At 62.1% G+C, this 13,150-nt stretch overlaps 2 protein-coding genes across 5 annotated transcripts; one reads left to right on the top strand and one right to left on the bottom strand.

Moving 5' to 3' along the window:
• The first annotated feature begins 1,383 nt into the window (after positions 1-1,383).
• PRKAG3 (protein kinase AMP-activated non-catalytic subunit gamma 3) lies at positions 1,384-6,769 on the top strand. Of its 4 annotated transcripts, XM_017825388.1 has the most exons (13): positions 1,384-1,416; positions 2,309-2,348; positions 2,630-2,856; positions 2,939-3,020; positions 3,107-3,165; positions 3,442-3,487; positions 3,616-3,670; positions 3,771-3,897; positions 4,005-4,170; positions 4,344-4,381; positions 4,601-4,747; positions 4,833-5,002; positions 6,163-6,769. In XM_017825388.1, exons 1-12 carry the CDS (start codon positions 1,384-1,386, stop codon positions 4,947-4,949), a joined length of 1,137 nt encoding a protein of 378 aa, XP_017680877.1. In that variant the 3' UTR covers positions 4,950-5,002; positions 6,163-6,769. The 4 variants fall into 4 exon arrangements, with proteins under 4 accessions (XP_017680877.1, XP_017680876.1, XP_017680875.1 ...); XM_017825387.1 differs by lacking the exons at positions 1,384-1,416; positions 6,163-6,769 and adding an exon at positions 5,211-5,657 and having other exon boundaries at positions 2,229-2,348; XM_017825385.1 differs by lacking the exon at positions 1,384-1,416 and having other exon boundaries at positions 2,231-2,348.
• Positions 6,770-7,508: 739 nt separating this feature from the next.
• Positions 7,509-12,794, bottom strand: LOC108502431 (sterol 26-hydroxylase, mitochondrial). Its single transcript, XM_017825384.1, has 9 exons — positions 12,561-12,794; positions 10,307-10,497; positions 9,848-10,047; positions 9,567-9,764; positions 9,268-9,428; positions 8,759-8,925; positions 8,453-8,534; positions 8,168-8,368; positions 7,509-8,072 (listed from the first exon to the last, which is right to left on the bottom strand). Exons 1-9 carry the CDS (start codon positions 12,792-12,794, stop codon positions 7,947-7,949), a joined length of 1,560 nt encoding a protein of 519 aa, XP_017680873.1. The 3' UTR covers positions 7,509-7,946.
• Between the last annotated feature and the right edge of the window lie 356 nt (positions 12,795-13,150).

Raw genomic sequence — 13,150 nt, 5'->3', positions numbered from 1 at the left:
TCCCTGTCCTTCTCTGAGCACGGGTAATTCTTGCTGCCCTGGGGGGCAGGTGTGTGTGCCCCCCTGTGTGGAGGAGCAGCTCCCAGCATCACTGCCTTATGTCCTAGGGACTCTCCTGTGGACCTGTAACCAAGGGGAACAGAGCAGTCCAGCCTTACAGTAGGAGGAGGAAGGGTTGGGTGCCTGTACAGGGTTACGTTGCCCCAGCCTGCTAGCTGGATGCTGGCCGCTTGGGCAGGTTGTTGGGGACCAGAGGAGATGCTGAGCTTCTTGTGTGGGCCCTGGGGCTTACAGAAAGCCCTTTCTTCCCCTCTCCTTGCAGCCCCCCGTTTCCCGGCACTGGGCCCTGTTTCTCCGGTCTCCTTGGTGACAATCTCATCTCTCCTCGGCTTCTCTCCAGCACCTGAAAATAGCCTCCGAAAGTGGAGATGCCTGCTCCCTTCCCTGCTGCCAGCACCCGCGATGGCCAGGCTGGAGCCAGGCTGCTCTGCACGGCACAGCTGTAGCGGCCCGCCCCCATCGCTCTCTGCACCGCTGCGGGGCACGGGCCACCCGGCTGTGTCCTCCTGTCACCCCAGTACCGAGCTCTCGGCCTCGTCCCTCCTCTTCCCGCCTGCCGTAAGGCAGCACCAGGGGATTCCTTCCACCCCGCCACGGGCCAGTGTCTCCAGCTGTCCCCTGGAGCCAGGCAGAGCCCTGTCCCATTGACCCGGCAGCCACCAGCCCGCTCGCCCACGGCTCCGCCGGGCCGGCCCGACAGCTGGCCAAGGTGTTATTTGAACCTCCCTGAAATAGAAATGGAGCCGAGAGAGGGCGGAGGGCGGGCAGGCGGCAAGGAAGTTCCCCAGCAGGTCAGGCTGCCCCCGCCGTGGGGCCGGGGTGGCTGTGCACAGTGAGCCGCAGCAGGACCCTGGGCAGGGGCTGGCAGGGGCAGGCAGGGCTGGCCAGCGTCGAGGGCGAGGGATCCGCAGCCGCTCTGGCCGCCTCTCAGCCCGTGACTGGACCCAGCCCTTCTTCAACACCTCCGGGAGTGGAACACAACGTGTTCCCCACCCGCGATGGGGCGGGGGCACCACCCGGCGAGCAGGGCGCTGAGCACCGCTCCTGGAGAACGGGGGTCCGCGGAGCGGGGTGTCATCTCGCTCTCTGCCCCCAGCCACCCCTCCATCACCCCTTCCCTCGGATCCCCAGGGCCAACGCTCTCCTCGGAGCCGCGGCCCCCCCCTCCAGCCCTGGGCTGCAGGCGCTGCGTGGCCGTGTCGGCGGTGTCCCCCCCCGCGGCGGTGGCGGGGGCACGGCTGGCATTGCTCGCTGACACCCTATCTGCCGGGGCCACGCCAGCCGCGGGCCCAGAATAGCAGCGCTGCCCCGCAGATAGTCAGCATGGAGCGGCTCCGCGGCCCCGCTGTGTCCCAGGTACCGCCGGGCCGGGTGGGGGGCCCGGCTCGATAGCCCCTCGCTCGGGGACAGGCCATCCCCGAGGTGGGGGAGTATGGGGGGCTGGCGGGCCCCTTCCCACAGACATGGAGCCATGGGGACAAGGACGCCCTTGTCCCAGCTGTCCCCAGCCCCTTGGGAAGGGTTGGGGGACGTGTATGCAGGGTCTCCTTCCCGGGGCTGGCTCTGGGCTCCTTAGGGAGCAGTCCCTGTTCCTGTGCCTTCGTTATTTTAGGGTGGCCTGTAGACATTAGCTCTGTCAGGTACGTTTGTGGCCGGGGTTGCTCTTCCCTCTGCACGTGCTGCTGTGTTATGGTAGAGTCTCATGGGGACTGGGGAGCACGGGGTCAGCCATCCGGCCCTGTGACCTCCCTTCTGGGGCTGCCCCCTCATTATTGTAGGTCTCCTGGGACGACCTGGTCCCTGGGGGAAGCCGGTGGGGCTGGCGAGGCTCCCGGCACGGGAAGAAGCAAGACCAGGATTTACACCTTGAGGCTGGGAGAGATGGGCTCAGAGCCACTGTGGGACCTGCTGGGCTCTAACAGCAGAGAGAGAAGGCGGGAGGTCCTGCCATTCATGCCCTGTCCTGCCCTTCTCTGGAGACCCCCACTGACCCCCCAGAGCAGGGAAACAAGCTGGGTGCCCTGGGCTGGAGCCACCAGGCAGACTGCAGGCTCTGGGGATCCTGCACTGGCAGGGGGCTGCCCAGAGGGGACTGGGGGCTAGGCCCCGCCCACATCCCCACCCTGAAAGGACAGTCCTCTCTGTCCGGCTTGGGTGGGCCGGAGTAACCGGGTGGATGCAAGCAGCATCCATGGGTGGGGGAAAGGCTGGACTCCTGCTGACCCCTCCTTGCTGTGTGCCCTCTCAGGTGGCGCTGCTGGATGCTGCTTCCTGCTGTGAGGAGGAAGGTGGGTAGCAGGTAGAGCCTAGGTGTGTAGGAGGGGGGAACTACCTTACTCGTGTGATGAGTACATCAGTCCTCTGCCCACCCTGCCCATACCCCTCGTCAACCCCACTCCTCAGCTGAAGTGCACCCCAGGCTGGAGAACTGCAGTGCTGTTGTGCTGCCCCTGTGGAGTAGGGAACAGGGAGACTCTGTTGGGAGCATCCCCTGCTCCCCCCAGGCAGGAAGTTGCTGAGACCCAGCATCTCAGCTCACTGGCTGGGGCTGGGATGGCTTTTCCTGCAGAGTTCCCGGAGGCCCTATGCCCCAGGGAGGAGGAAGAGGAGGAGGAAGAATACAGGCAAAGGAGATCTGTCACCTTCACACTGGGAAATGAGATACTGGGGCTGGGCCCAGAAAGTGAGTTTCAGAGCCCTGACGCCGAGGTCTACATGCACTTCTTACGGAGCCACTGCTGCTATGATGCCATCCCCACCAGCTGCAAGCTTGTCGTCTTCGACATCTCCCTGGAGGTGGCAAAGCGGGGGATCAGTGGGGATGGGTAGAGGAGGAGCAGGCTCGGGACCCCCTGATCCCCTTCCACTCTGTCAGCAGATCAAGAAAGCCTTTGTGGCACTGGTGGCCAATGGGGTGCGTGCTGCCCCACTCTGGGATAGCAAGACACAGAGCTTTGTGGGTGAGTGCCAGCAGTGCTGCCTGGCCCCCTCCCTGGCCTGGCAGTTAGGGTGCAGGCAGTGCTGCCAGCCCCACGTGTCTCCACAGGGATGCTCACCATCACCGACTTCATCAACATCCTACACCGTTACTACCGCTCACCCCTGGTGAGTGCGGTGGGGAGGGCATGGGGGATTGGGGCATACATGGGCCAGGGAGGGGCTGTCCCCACCTCTCCTTGTCTCCTCTTCATCACTAGACTGTGACCAGGGGATGATTCTGGGCCAGGGCAGCATCTGCTTCTTGCCCCTCTGCCTGGCACTGAAAATGTAATTCCTGTTTTTAGGGTGATGGGGTGGGATGCCTGGGGAAGGGGGCAGTGTCTCACAGTGCCCTCAGTCCCCCATGGAGCCTCCATGAACAGAGCATTTCCCTGCCCTCAGGTTCAAATCTACGAGGTGGAGGAGCACAAGATTGAGACATGGAGAGGTAAAAATCATGGGTGATAGGGGTGGCTGGGCTGGGGATGTTGCACAGGGCATGGAGGTGAGCTCTGGGGTTGTGGGGCTGCATGAGAGGGCTGGAGGACCCCCTCTTCCACCTCTCTCCCTTGGCAGAGGTGTACCTGCAGGGCTCCTTCAAGCCATTGGTCTACCTCTCCCCAAGCAATAGGTGAGAGCCTGTCCACTGGGGGTGAGTACACCCCTTGGGGTGAGGGTGTGTGTGCCTGTGTTGCAGCCCTATCCCACCACGATGTCCCCATCACCCACAGCCTCTTTGATGCTGTCTACTCCCTGATCAAGCATAAAATCCACCGCCTGCCTGTCATCGAGCCTGTCTCGGGCAATGTCCTGCACATCCTGACGCACAAGCGCATCCTCAAGTTTCTCCACATCTTTGTGAGTGCCGGGGCTGTGTGCACACACAGGGCAGGTGTCTAGGGGCACAAACAAAGGTGTCAAAATGTGTGTAGATGCCAGCCAAGCCCTGCCCTGACCCATTGCAGGGCTCTACCATTCCCAAGCCACGCTTCCTGAAAAAAACAGTGCAGGAGCTGCGCATTGGCACCTTTCGTGACCTGGCTGTTGTGCCTGAGACTGCCCCGATCTACACTGCCTTGGAGATCTTCGTGGATCGCCGTGTCTCTGCCTTGCCCGTCATCAATGATGCCGGTACCTGGGGAGGAGGAAAGTGACCCCCTCATTTCCCTCTGTCAGCAGCTCCATCCCCATCCCCATCCAAAAGCCCTCTCCTGGCCCTTGGGCTGCCCCTTGGGGTGTGCAAGGAACATGGCAAATGATCCCCAAGGCCCCCTCCCCAGCTACTGCACTATTTCTCTTTGCAGGGCAAGTGGTTGGCTTGTACTCCCGGTTTGATGTCATTGTGAGTACCCTGTGTGTTTGCACACCTGGACAAAAATGTGGCCCCTTGCATGCGCTGGTAGGGGGTGTTCACATTTATCTGTGCCCGTGTAAACCCACCCCAAATGCAGTGTCCTGCACACGCCAGTGCACATCTGCTCTGTGCATCCCCAGCACTCAGTGTCCCCTCTGCATTGGCACAACGGGGTGTGAGGACACATTGGGGTCACACCTCCCACAGCACCTGGCAGCTCAGAAGACCTACAACAACCTGGACATCAGTGTGCGAGAGGCACTGCGGCAGCGCAGTATCTGCCTGGAGGAGGTCATCACCTGCTACCCCCATGAGCACATGGAGGACATCATTGACCGCCTTGCCAAGGAGCAGGTGAGTGGCTGGGGTGCCTTGTGCCAGCACCAGCCACAGCTGCCAGCTGCCCAGCCTGCCCGTGATGCTCTGCCTGCACCCACAGGTCCATCGCCTGGTTCTGGTAGATGAGAACCGGTACCCGCGGGGCATTGTCTCCCTCTCTGACGTCCTCCAGGCCCTTGTGCTCACTCCTGCAGGTATCGATGCTCTTAACTCTTAGGCCACGGCGCTCCATCTTTCTCCACTTGCACTCTCCATTTCTCTCCACTTCAGGTAGGTGCTGTCCCCTGTCACTGTGGGCCTGTTCCCTCCCTGACACTGGGTCACCTGCACCTGGCCACCTCCCTGCTCAGACCACCTGCCTCCACCCCAGCCAAACCGGCCCTGGGGGATGAAGGAGACTGGGGCTGGGGTCTGGAAGTGCTGGGCGCACAGGTGGGGACAGCAGGACCCAGATGCTGCTTGTCCTGGGGTACACAAGAATCACAGGGATCCCTGGTGTCTGTGAGGAAGGATGAGGACATTTGCCATGAAGACAGCCCCCCTAAACTCCCATTCAAGCAGTGTGTGGAAGGCAGGTTTTGCAGGTCTCTGGGCTTTGGGCTGGATGAGGGTTTTGGGGTGTGATGCACCCTAAGATAAAAGTCTATTTTTAATCTCGCCTCAAACCCTGCGATCTGAGCACCTCCAGTGCCATTCCCGGGGGACACAGAAGGGACAGATCTCCACTTGCACCCTCATGACGTGCTGCTATTGACTAGCCATGTGCGCACCACAGCTGACCCATGGGCCCCGGCTGGCAGAGGCCCCCAACCCCTCCACCTGCAGCAGCCCCAAAACTGCCTGCTCCAGGGACAGGTTCACTCTCAGGTAGCACTGGGACCATGCTGCCCAACTGCCTGCAGCTGGCTCTGCTCACCCACTGCCTGGCAAGTCCTCACTGGTGATAGGTGGGCACTGTGCTTGCACCCACTGTGGCAGCTCTTTAGGGCTGAAATGGGGAGGGGGAAGCTGGCCCTGGGTCCCAGCTGCTTTCCAAAGGTAACGATGCTTTTTTTTGGGGTAGTGGTGGAGAATGGACTTGGGACAGGCCTGTGTCCACCAGTTCCCCCAGCAGTGCTCAGCTGCTCTGGACAGGAGGGGACTGGGAGTGGTGTGTGTTAGTCACACACACAACCCTCCTCTCCCCATTTCCCAGTCAAGGTGCTTTCACTTACCCCATCCCTGGTGACCACAGGGGTGGCTGGATCAGGAGCTGCAGGGGGCCCTCTCCAGGCCAGCTGCCCTCCCTCCTGTCACAGAGATTGCATTCAAGCCAGGAATGGAGGCGAGACCCCAGTGTCCACCAGGATGGGTTGGGAGGGCAATGCCACAGGGTGCCCAGTCCAGCACTGTTTTGGGGTTATGGCCTCGCATGCTCTCTTGCCCTGCAGGCTTCCATCGATCCTCACTCTGAAGACACCAGGAAGTGCCACTGTCTTGTCTGACTCGGGAGTCTCTTGCATGGCCTGTGAGAAGGAGGCTTTGGCCTGAAGGCTCTCTGCAGGGAGGATCTGCCTGTTCACCCCAGTCCTGGGGCTCGTCTTGAGTCCAGGGCCAGATCCTGCCAGCCTTGGGGAGGCAGAAAGTGTGGAAAAGGGGGCCCAGGGGTGCCTCCTGCCAGTGAGCACACAGTGATGCTTGATGGGCACTGTGCTGGAGGAGCCATTACATGCCTGTGGCTGGGCACAGAGACCCACACAGCCCCAGAAGACCTGGTCACCCCACTCCCATCCTGCTGCTGGATTTGAGCGTTTCCACTGTTGCTCCCTCCCACCATCTGTGCCCGGTGCCTGGTAGCATAGGCTGAGCTGCACACACAGGCTTGCTTTTGTAAGGTCACATGGGGCTTGAGCTCCCTGGCAGAGGCACAGCCTGTGCCAGAGCTGGCACCAGGATGGGCACTTGCATGGGGACCCTGTGCACGTTTTGGGGTGGGCAGGGTATATTTATTTATTTATTGGTCTGTTCAGCCTCGTTGTAACAAAGAGTCTGATCCAAGAACTGCCTCTTGCCTTTCTAGGATAAAGCTGGGCATAGCTCCCATGGAGAGAGCAGGACTCGGAAGGGGGTACTGGCTGCTTGGCAGGGCTGGGGAACCCAGCCTGGAATGCCAGCAAGGGTGGCATGGGCATAGGGGGGTAGAGCCAAGGTGACAGGGAAACAGAACATGCAGCCTTGATTACAGTGGTAGTGTGAGGGCCCTTCAGGGGGCACAGCAGCCTTGGTGCCAGCAAGGTTTCTGCCTGCTGCTTCCCTCAGTCCAAAAAGTAGGAAGGTGAGAGTGGTTCACTGTTAGGGTGTCCCATGCCCCAGGACCCTGGGTAAGAGGCAATGCACCCCTTGCCTGTGGCTGCTACCAGGTCTGAGCCCCTGTGATTGCCCTGGATATCAGCCCCATGTCCCCACTTGGGAATGGGGGGTGCTGAGCTGATCTTTCTCTGCCTGCTTTGTCTGGAGCAAGCCCTGCCATTCCTGTGACCCCATATCAGCATCTCAGTGAACAGCGGCTGATAGTGGAAGGTCCTGGGTGCTAAACACCCCTCCTGTGTTGGCTGGCTCTGCCAGGGGACATGACACCAGTGCTGGGTGGTGACAGGCCTCTTCCCATCGCTGGGGATGAGTTGTGTTATTGCTTCACTTTCCCAGCTCTGCCCCTTGGGAGAGGTGCAAACCCCAAACCCGGCCAATGCTCAACCCTCCCCTGGGAGGCATGGGTCAAACTGAGGAACAGAGAAGCTTCTGAGGCCAAGGTCAGCTGTTCAGAAAAGACCCAGATGTCCTGGCTCCAGGCACAGATCCACGCGCGGCTACACAAGGACAGGATGAAGGAGACACCGAACGGCTGCAAAACCCCTCCCTGCTTCCCCCTGCCCTGACAGAGTTCCCAGGTCCCCAACGTAGCCCAGCTGGGCACGGGATGGGGGGGACACAACCCCCTGAAGTGTGTGAAAGGCACGGCAGTTCCCCAAGCCTCCCGCTGATTTGGGATAGGGGGCTACTAGTGCCCCAGGGGCAATTTGGGGGCAATCTCTTATCCTCCCCCTCTTCCCCACAGTGGGGCTAGGAGCCCCCGACCCAAGCTGGGCAGAGGATGGTTTTGCCTTCCTGCCTGCCCCTCCCTGTGGGGCAGTGGGGGTTCTCCATTTGGCACCCAGGGTCAGGGGTGGACGCGCAGTCAGGGGGCTTCTGGACGAGCAATGAACTCCAGGTTGATGGGCTTGTCGGCCACAAGGACAATGCGGGACACAGATGTCACCTCCACACCACGGGGGTCTGGCCGCACCTCGAATGCCTGGATGATCTGTCGGAAGAAGGGGGGTGGCAGTGCCTTGGAGACTCCCTGGGGCCCCCATCCCAGCTCATGGCAAGATACCCAGAGTGGCGGTCCTTACTCACCCTGGCGAGGGCCAGGTGCATCTCCAGCTCGGCAATGCGGCGTCCGACGCAGGCGCGAACCCCGTAGCCAAAGGGGATGGAGCTGAAGGGGTGGTGGGGGGAGCCATATCCCCGGAGCCAGCGCTGGGGCAGGAACCGCTCAGGCTCAGGGAAGTAGGTCTCATCGTGGGACATCGCGTAGTGTGCCAGGACAAAGAGGGTCTGCAGGGCAGTAAGCGGGGGTTAATGACCCGACCCAGCCCCACTGAGGGCAGTGGAGGTCCCCACGCCACAGCCCCCACTCACATTCTTGGGGAAGAGGTAGTCTCCGATGACAATGTCCTTCTCATAGAAGACCCTGGCGTTGGTGGGCACCACGGGGTAGACCCTGGGATATGGGAAGAATTAATGGTGGAGCAGGACCCATCTGGAGATCCCAGAGGGAGAGAGCTGCAGACAGGACAAGGGGAAGCACCCCCTACTTCTCAGCAGCTCCCTAGGGAGAAGGTGGATATATGTGGTCCTGAGGGACTGAAATCCAGCCTCCCATACTGCCTCCTTGGTGCATTCCCCCCTGGAGAAGGGGCTGATGACCAGGACCTTGGGCTTTACCTCAGTGTCTCCTTGATAATGGCCCGAAGCATTGGCAACTTGGGGATATCCTCAGCAGCAGGAAACCGGTTGGCAGGCACAACAGCTTTCAGCTCCTGGTACAGGGTCTCCTGGATGCCTGGGTCCCGGGAGAGGTGGTACAAGGCCCAGGACAGCGTGTTGGAGGTCTGGGGGAGTGGAGAATCAAGGGCAGTGAGAGAACTGGGGCTGGTACCTGAGCAGCCTTGTACCAAGCACAGCTCCAGTATGGCACCAGAGAACCCCTGCTCTGGTGTGCAGGAAAGTCAGGGGTGAGGGGCAGCAGGCACAGAGGAAAGTGAGATGGGGAGCATGTCAGGGAGCAGAGCAGAGGACAGTATCTGTCCTGACTGATCCCTGAGGGTTTGCCCCTGGGGAGCATCAGCCTCCTAGCCATCAGGCCAGAGCTTGTAGGGGCTGGGCTGAGCATGGCCCTATGGGTTCCCCTGGGCATGGAAGCTCAGCAGGGATCTCCTGGCAGCAGCTCTCACCGTGTCCACACCAGCCAGCAGCAGCTCAGCCACACTGCCATAGACCTCATCCAGGCTGAGTCTGCCGCTGGCCAGCAGGTAGCTCAGGTAGCCAGACACCTCCTTGCCGCGCTCTACCTGCCCCTCCAGCTCCTTCATCTTTCGGTCAATCAGGGTCTTGCCTGCAGGAACAGAGAGTGGGACCCAGTGCTGACAGAGCAAGGGCTGCCAAAAGGACATGGGGCCAGGGACTGCTCCACTTTTGAGTGTCCTTAGGGAGTCCAATCCCACCATGCTGGGTCTCCATCATCACTGCTCACCGAAGGCGAAGATGGTGTCCCAGCTGTTCAAGTAGCGGTCCCAGAAAGGCAGTACCTTGCGGCTCCATCGGGGCAGGACGGTGGCGAAGATGGAGTTCTTGAACATGAGGTTGATGGAGTCAATGAAGCGCTGGGTCTCGGCAGGGACCTGCTGCTTCAGGCACCCAATGCGGGTCTCGAAGAGGATATAGGAGATCCCTGTAGGGGACGGACAGCATCCAGACCTCCGGGGGGATGGGAAGAATGGGGCAGGGCAGGGGTGAGAGGGAAGAACCCCCTACCTTCGAGGGCAAAGCGGTAGAGCAGGTTAGCCACGTCCCCCACCAGCACCCCTGAGGGGCTGCGGCTCCGCTCCTCCCGCAGCCGCACCATCAGGTCTGACACCACCTCCCCGATGGCATCCGCGTACAGCACTGCCTCCGAGGGCTTCAGCAGCCGTTTGTTGAGGACCTGGCGCAGGCGGTACCAGCGCTCCCCTTCCCTGGATGGGGGCAAGGCTCAGCACCGGGTGCATGGATGGGCAGGGGGCAGTGGCTGGCAGCAGTGTCCCAACACTCCCAACTCCAGCCTGGAACCACCCCAGGGGTCTTTCCACCCACCATGGCCATGGCCATGCCCTTCTCCTTGGTGGGGACATGCAGCTTGCAGGAGAGGGAGCAACGCAAGCTGCCACCTAGGCACCTTAGGAAGGGACAGAAGATGTGTGCTGTTCCACAGAGGACAGTCAGGACAGGACTCACTCAGTGAAGGGTCCGTAGGGCAGGCTCCGGGTGTCCCGGTGCTCCTTCCACAGGGCCATGTCACTCCGCATGGGATACTTGCCCTCCTGCCGTAGCAGCTGCTCCAGCACCACTGGGCTCCCAATGTTGATGTTCCTATAATGCCCGAAGGTCGACTTCCAGATAGGGCCATAAAGACGTCGGGACATCACCTGCAGTGCACAAACCATAGCAGGGTGAATGGGACAGGGGCTGGGGCAGACCCTCCCTGCTCCAATGCTGCTCTGCACGTGCCTAGCACCCTCTGCACCCATCCCATGGACCCCCCAGCATCAGCTGAGCCCAAGCACCTGCTCCTGACTCTCCAAGCTGGCACCGTCCTTGAAGTGCTCTGCAGATGGCCTGGGCTGGTGTCTCCAGGCTCATTACCTCTGCCAGCACTAAGCACACCAGGCACAGACTCCCAGCACAGACTGGCATGTCCCTCACCCGTCCCAGAGATGCACAGGGAGCCTGGTGGGTCTTTTGGGGAAGGAAGACCAAGAGAGGACAGCAGGGACAAGGAAAACAGTCAAGCACAGGTCTGTGCTGAGATGCAGGACCATTGCAGCAGCTGTCAGCAGGTCCATGTTCTACGCTTCCAGCATGTCCCCAGCTCTGATTAACCTGGGGACAACAGTCCCTGAGTGGGTCCTTGAACTCACCACCCAAAAGGGTGGTTAATGATCAGCGGTAGGAGGGCAGAGCCAGGCCAGGGCATGACTGGACTGCTCCCAGAGCAGCCTGTCACCTCTAGGGCATGGCCCTGGGGCCACAGGCTCACAAATCAGTTGGGAGACATCCACAGCATCAGTCCTGCTCTGGGCTCTGTTGGCTGCAGCTCCCCTCTCCTCTGCTGCACCCAAGGGTTCCGTGCCTGCCTCCCTGCCAGGGAACACCATGCCCCCCTCCTTGGGGGCAGCTGGGCACCCCTTTGCAAGTGGATCTGCACAAGGTCATGTCCCAGGGTTGCTCGCCATCCCAGGCAGGCACTGCCAGAGCCTCTGGAGAGCATGGCCAAGCATGGGGAGCTGAGGGGGACCTAGCAGGGAAGCCCTGATCCCCGTTCCCCGTGGCTGCGGGGATGCACGTGGTACAATCTCCCTTGGTGACTGACTGCATCGCAGCCTGCGCCTGGATTCAGCTGGATTCGTCACCACAGGGAGACGTTCCTCGTGCATGGTGGCAGGAGGAGGGGGAGGGACAGCCGCCCCGGTACAGCAGGCAGCTAGTGGGCATGGGGCAGCTGTGGCCTGGGTTGAAGCCTGCCCACCAGCATCTGCTGGCAGCCAGGACTTGACACAGTGCAGGCCTTGGAGAGCAGGGCTGAAAGAATCCGGAGCTGCTGGGATCTGGAGAAAGGCACCTCCAGAGCATGTGGGCATCTTTCTGCAAAGCCAGGCTGTGCTCAGAGTCCCAAGGGCAGGAGGGAGCATGAGGGAGCTCACATGACTACTTGAGATCCCATTGCCCTGTGACAACCCCTTCTCCAACCAGCAGTGTCTGGTGCACTGAGGTGCCAGGGAGGCCTGATCCCACACGCTCCTCTGGCCGGTCAGAGCTCCAGAGTGCTGGAAGATGCTGCCTGGCTTGCAGACAGCCAAGCCCATTGCTTGCTTCATCGGAAGAATGAGGAAGTGTTGACAGAAGAAAACAAACACCCCTGTCTATCCCTCCCCTGCATGCCTGGGTATCATCTGCCCAAAAACCTCCCTGGTCACATGCCCCCCAAACTGCTGCCCCTCCAGCTTGTCACAGCTGGGAGCCTGGGAATGCCAGGACCCCGTGAGATGTCCCCGAATCGCTGCCCTTAAGACTGTCTGGCTGTCTCGGGTATGCTGGGGCAGCCCTGGGCTGGCTGGACTGTCCCGGGGTCACTGGGTTCTGCTGCCCCTCTCCACACTGCTGGCCACAGCACCAACCCACGATGCCGGGGTGCTCCCCACCTCCCAGCCCTCCGCTTCCCTGCTCTGCCGCCCCCGCTCAACTCCCTGCCATCACTTGTTGGCGGCTCTCCCCCTCCCTGAAGCCCATCTCCCCTTGCCCCCAGCCCGCACTCAATCCCACCCAAACCCTTCCAGGGTACAGCATCCGCCCTGCAGCCCACCCGGAACCCCCTCCATCCCACGCACCTCTCCCAGCCCCCCCACCCACGCCCCCGTGTACGGTCCCCAGGCCCCCACGCACCCCGACCCCCGCAGTCCCGCAGCCCCCGGGCCGGACTGTCCCGGCGCACCTGCAGCCGGTGTGTGTGCAGCAAGTAGCCCCGCAGGAAGAGCCAGACGAAAGTCCGGAGCAGCCCCGGCCCCGGTAGATCCTCCGGTCCCTTCAGCCGCGCCGGCCCCGCCGCCGCCGCCGCCGCCGAGCCCCCGGTCCTGCGCGGCGGTCCCGGGCTGCTGCAGGGCGGCGGGCGGGGGCGCAGGAGCAGCGGCAGCAGCAGCCGCCGGGCCCCGCCGCTCGGGCCCGCCATGCTCCGTCGGCAGCGCACGGGACGGAGCGGGGCGGGGAGGCACCGGGGGTGGTGGAGGGCGGCACCGGGGGCGGTGCGGGGGGCGGTGCGGGGGCGGCAACCGGACACTGGCACCGGGCGCCGCGCACGGGGGATTGAGCATCGCGCACCGGGCACGGCGCACTGGGTACCTCGCACTGCGAATCGAGAATCGCGCACCCGGTGCGCTGCGCAACCGGTACCGGCTGCGGTGCCACCTGCTGCACACTGGGTACGGGGTACCGGCTCTTGCTCCGCGGGCACTCGGCACCGGGCAGTGCATACCGCGCACCTTGTGCCGCCTGCTGCACTCCTGCTACCGGGCCATGGATACCGGC

The sequence above is a fragment of the Lepidothrix coronata genome, unplaced genomic scaffold (genome assembly GCF_001604755.1).
Source record: "Lepidothrix coronata isolate B3197 unplaced genomic scaffold, Lepidothrix_coronata-1.0 Scaffold118, whole genome shotgun sequence".
Classification (NCBI taxonomy): domain Eukaryota; kingdom Metazoa; phylum Chordata; class Aves; order Passeriformes; family Pipridae; genus Lepidothrix; species Lepidothrix coronata.
The sequence above is the reverse complement of the archived record's forward strand: the minus strand, read 5'-3'. Positions and strand labels throughout refer to the sequence as shown.

Excerpts from the sequence above, each read along its gene's own strand:
- LOC108502431 (XM_017825384.1), bottom strand. The coding sequence starts at position 12,794 with ATGGCGGGCCCGAGCGGCGGGGCCCGGCGGCTGCTGCTGCCGCTGCTC. Across the intron at positions 10,498-12,560 it reads TGCACACACACCGGCTGCAG|GTGATGTCCCGACGTCTTTA; the intron begins GTGCGCCGGGAC and ends TGTGCACTGCAG. Across the intron at positions 9,429-9,566 it reads GGACACCATCTTCGCCTTCG|GCAAGACCCTGATTGACCGA; the intron begins GTGAGCAGTGAT and ends CTGTTCCTGCAG.
- PRKAG3 (XM_017825385.1), top strand. The coding sequence starts at position 2,237 with ATGCAAGCAGCATCCATGGGTGGGGGAAAGGCTGGACTCCTGCTGACC. Across the intron at positions 3,166-3,441 it reads GTTACTACCGCTCACCCCTG|GTTCAAATCTACGAGGTGGA; the intron begins GTGAGTGCGGTG and ends CCCTGCCCTCAG. Across the intron at positions 3,671-3,770 it reads TACCTCTCCCCAAGCAATAG|CCTCTTTGATGCTGTCTACT; the intron begins GTGAGAGCCTGT and ends CATCACCCACAG.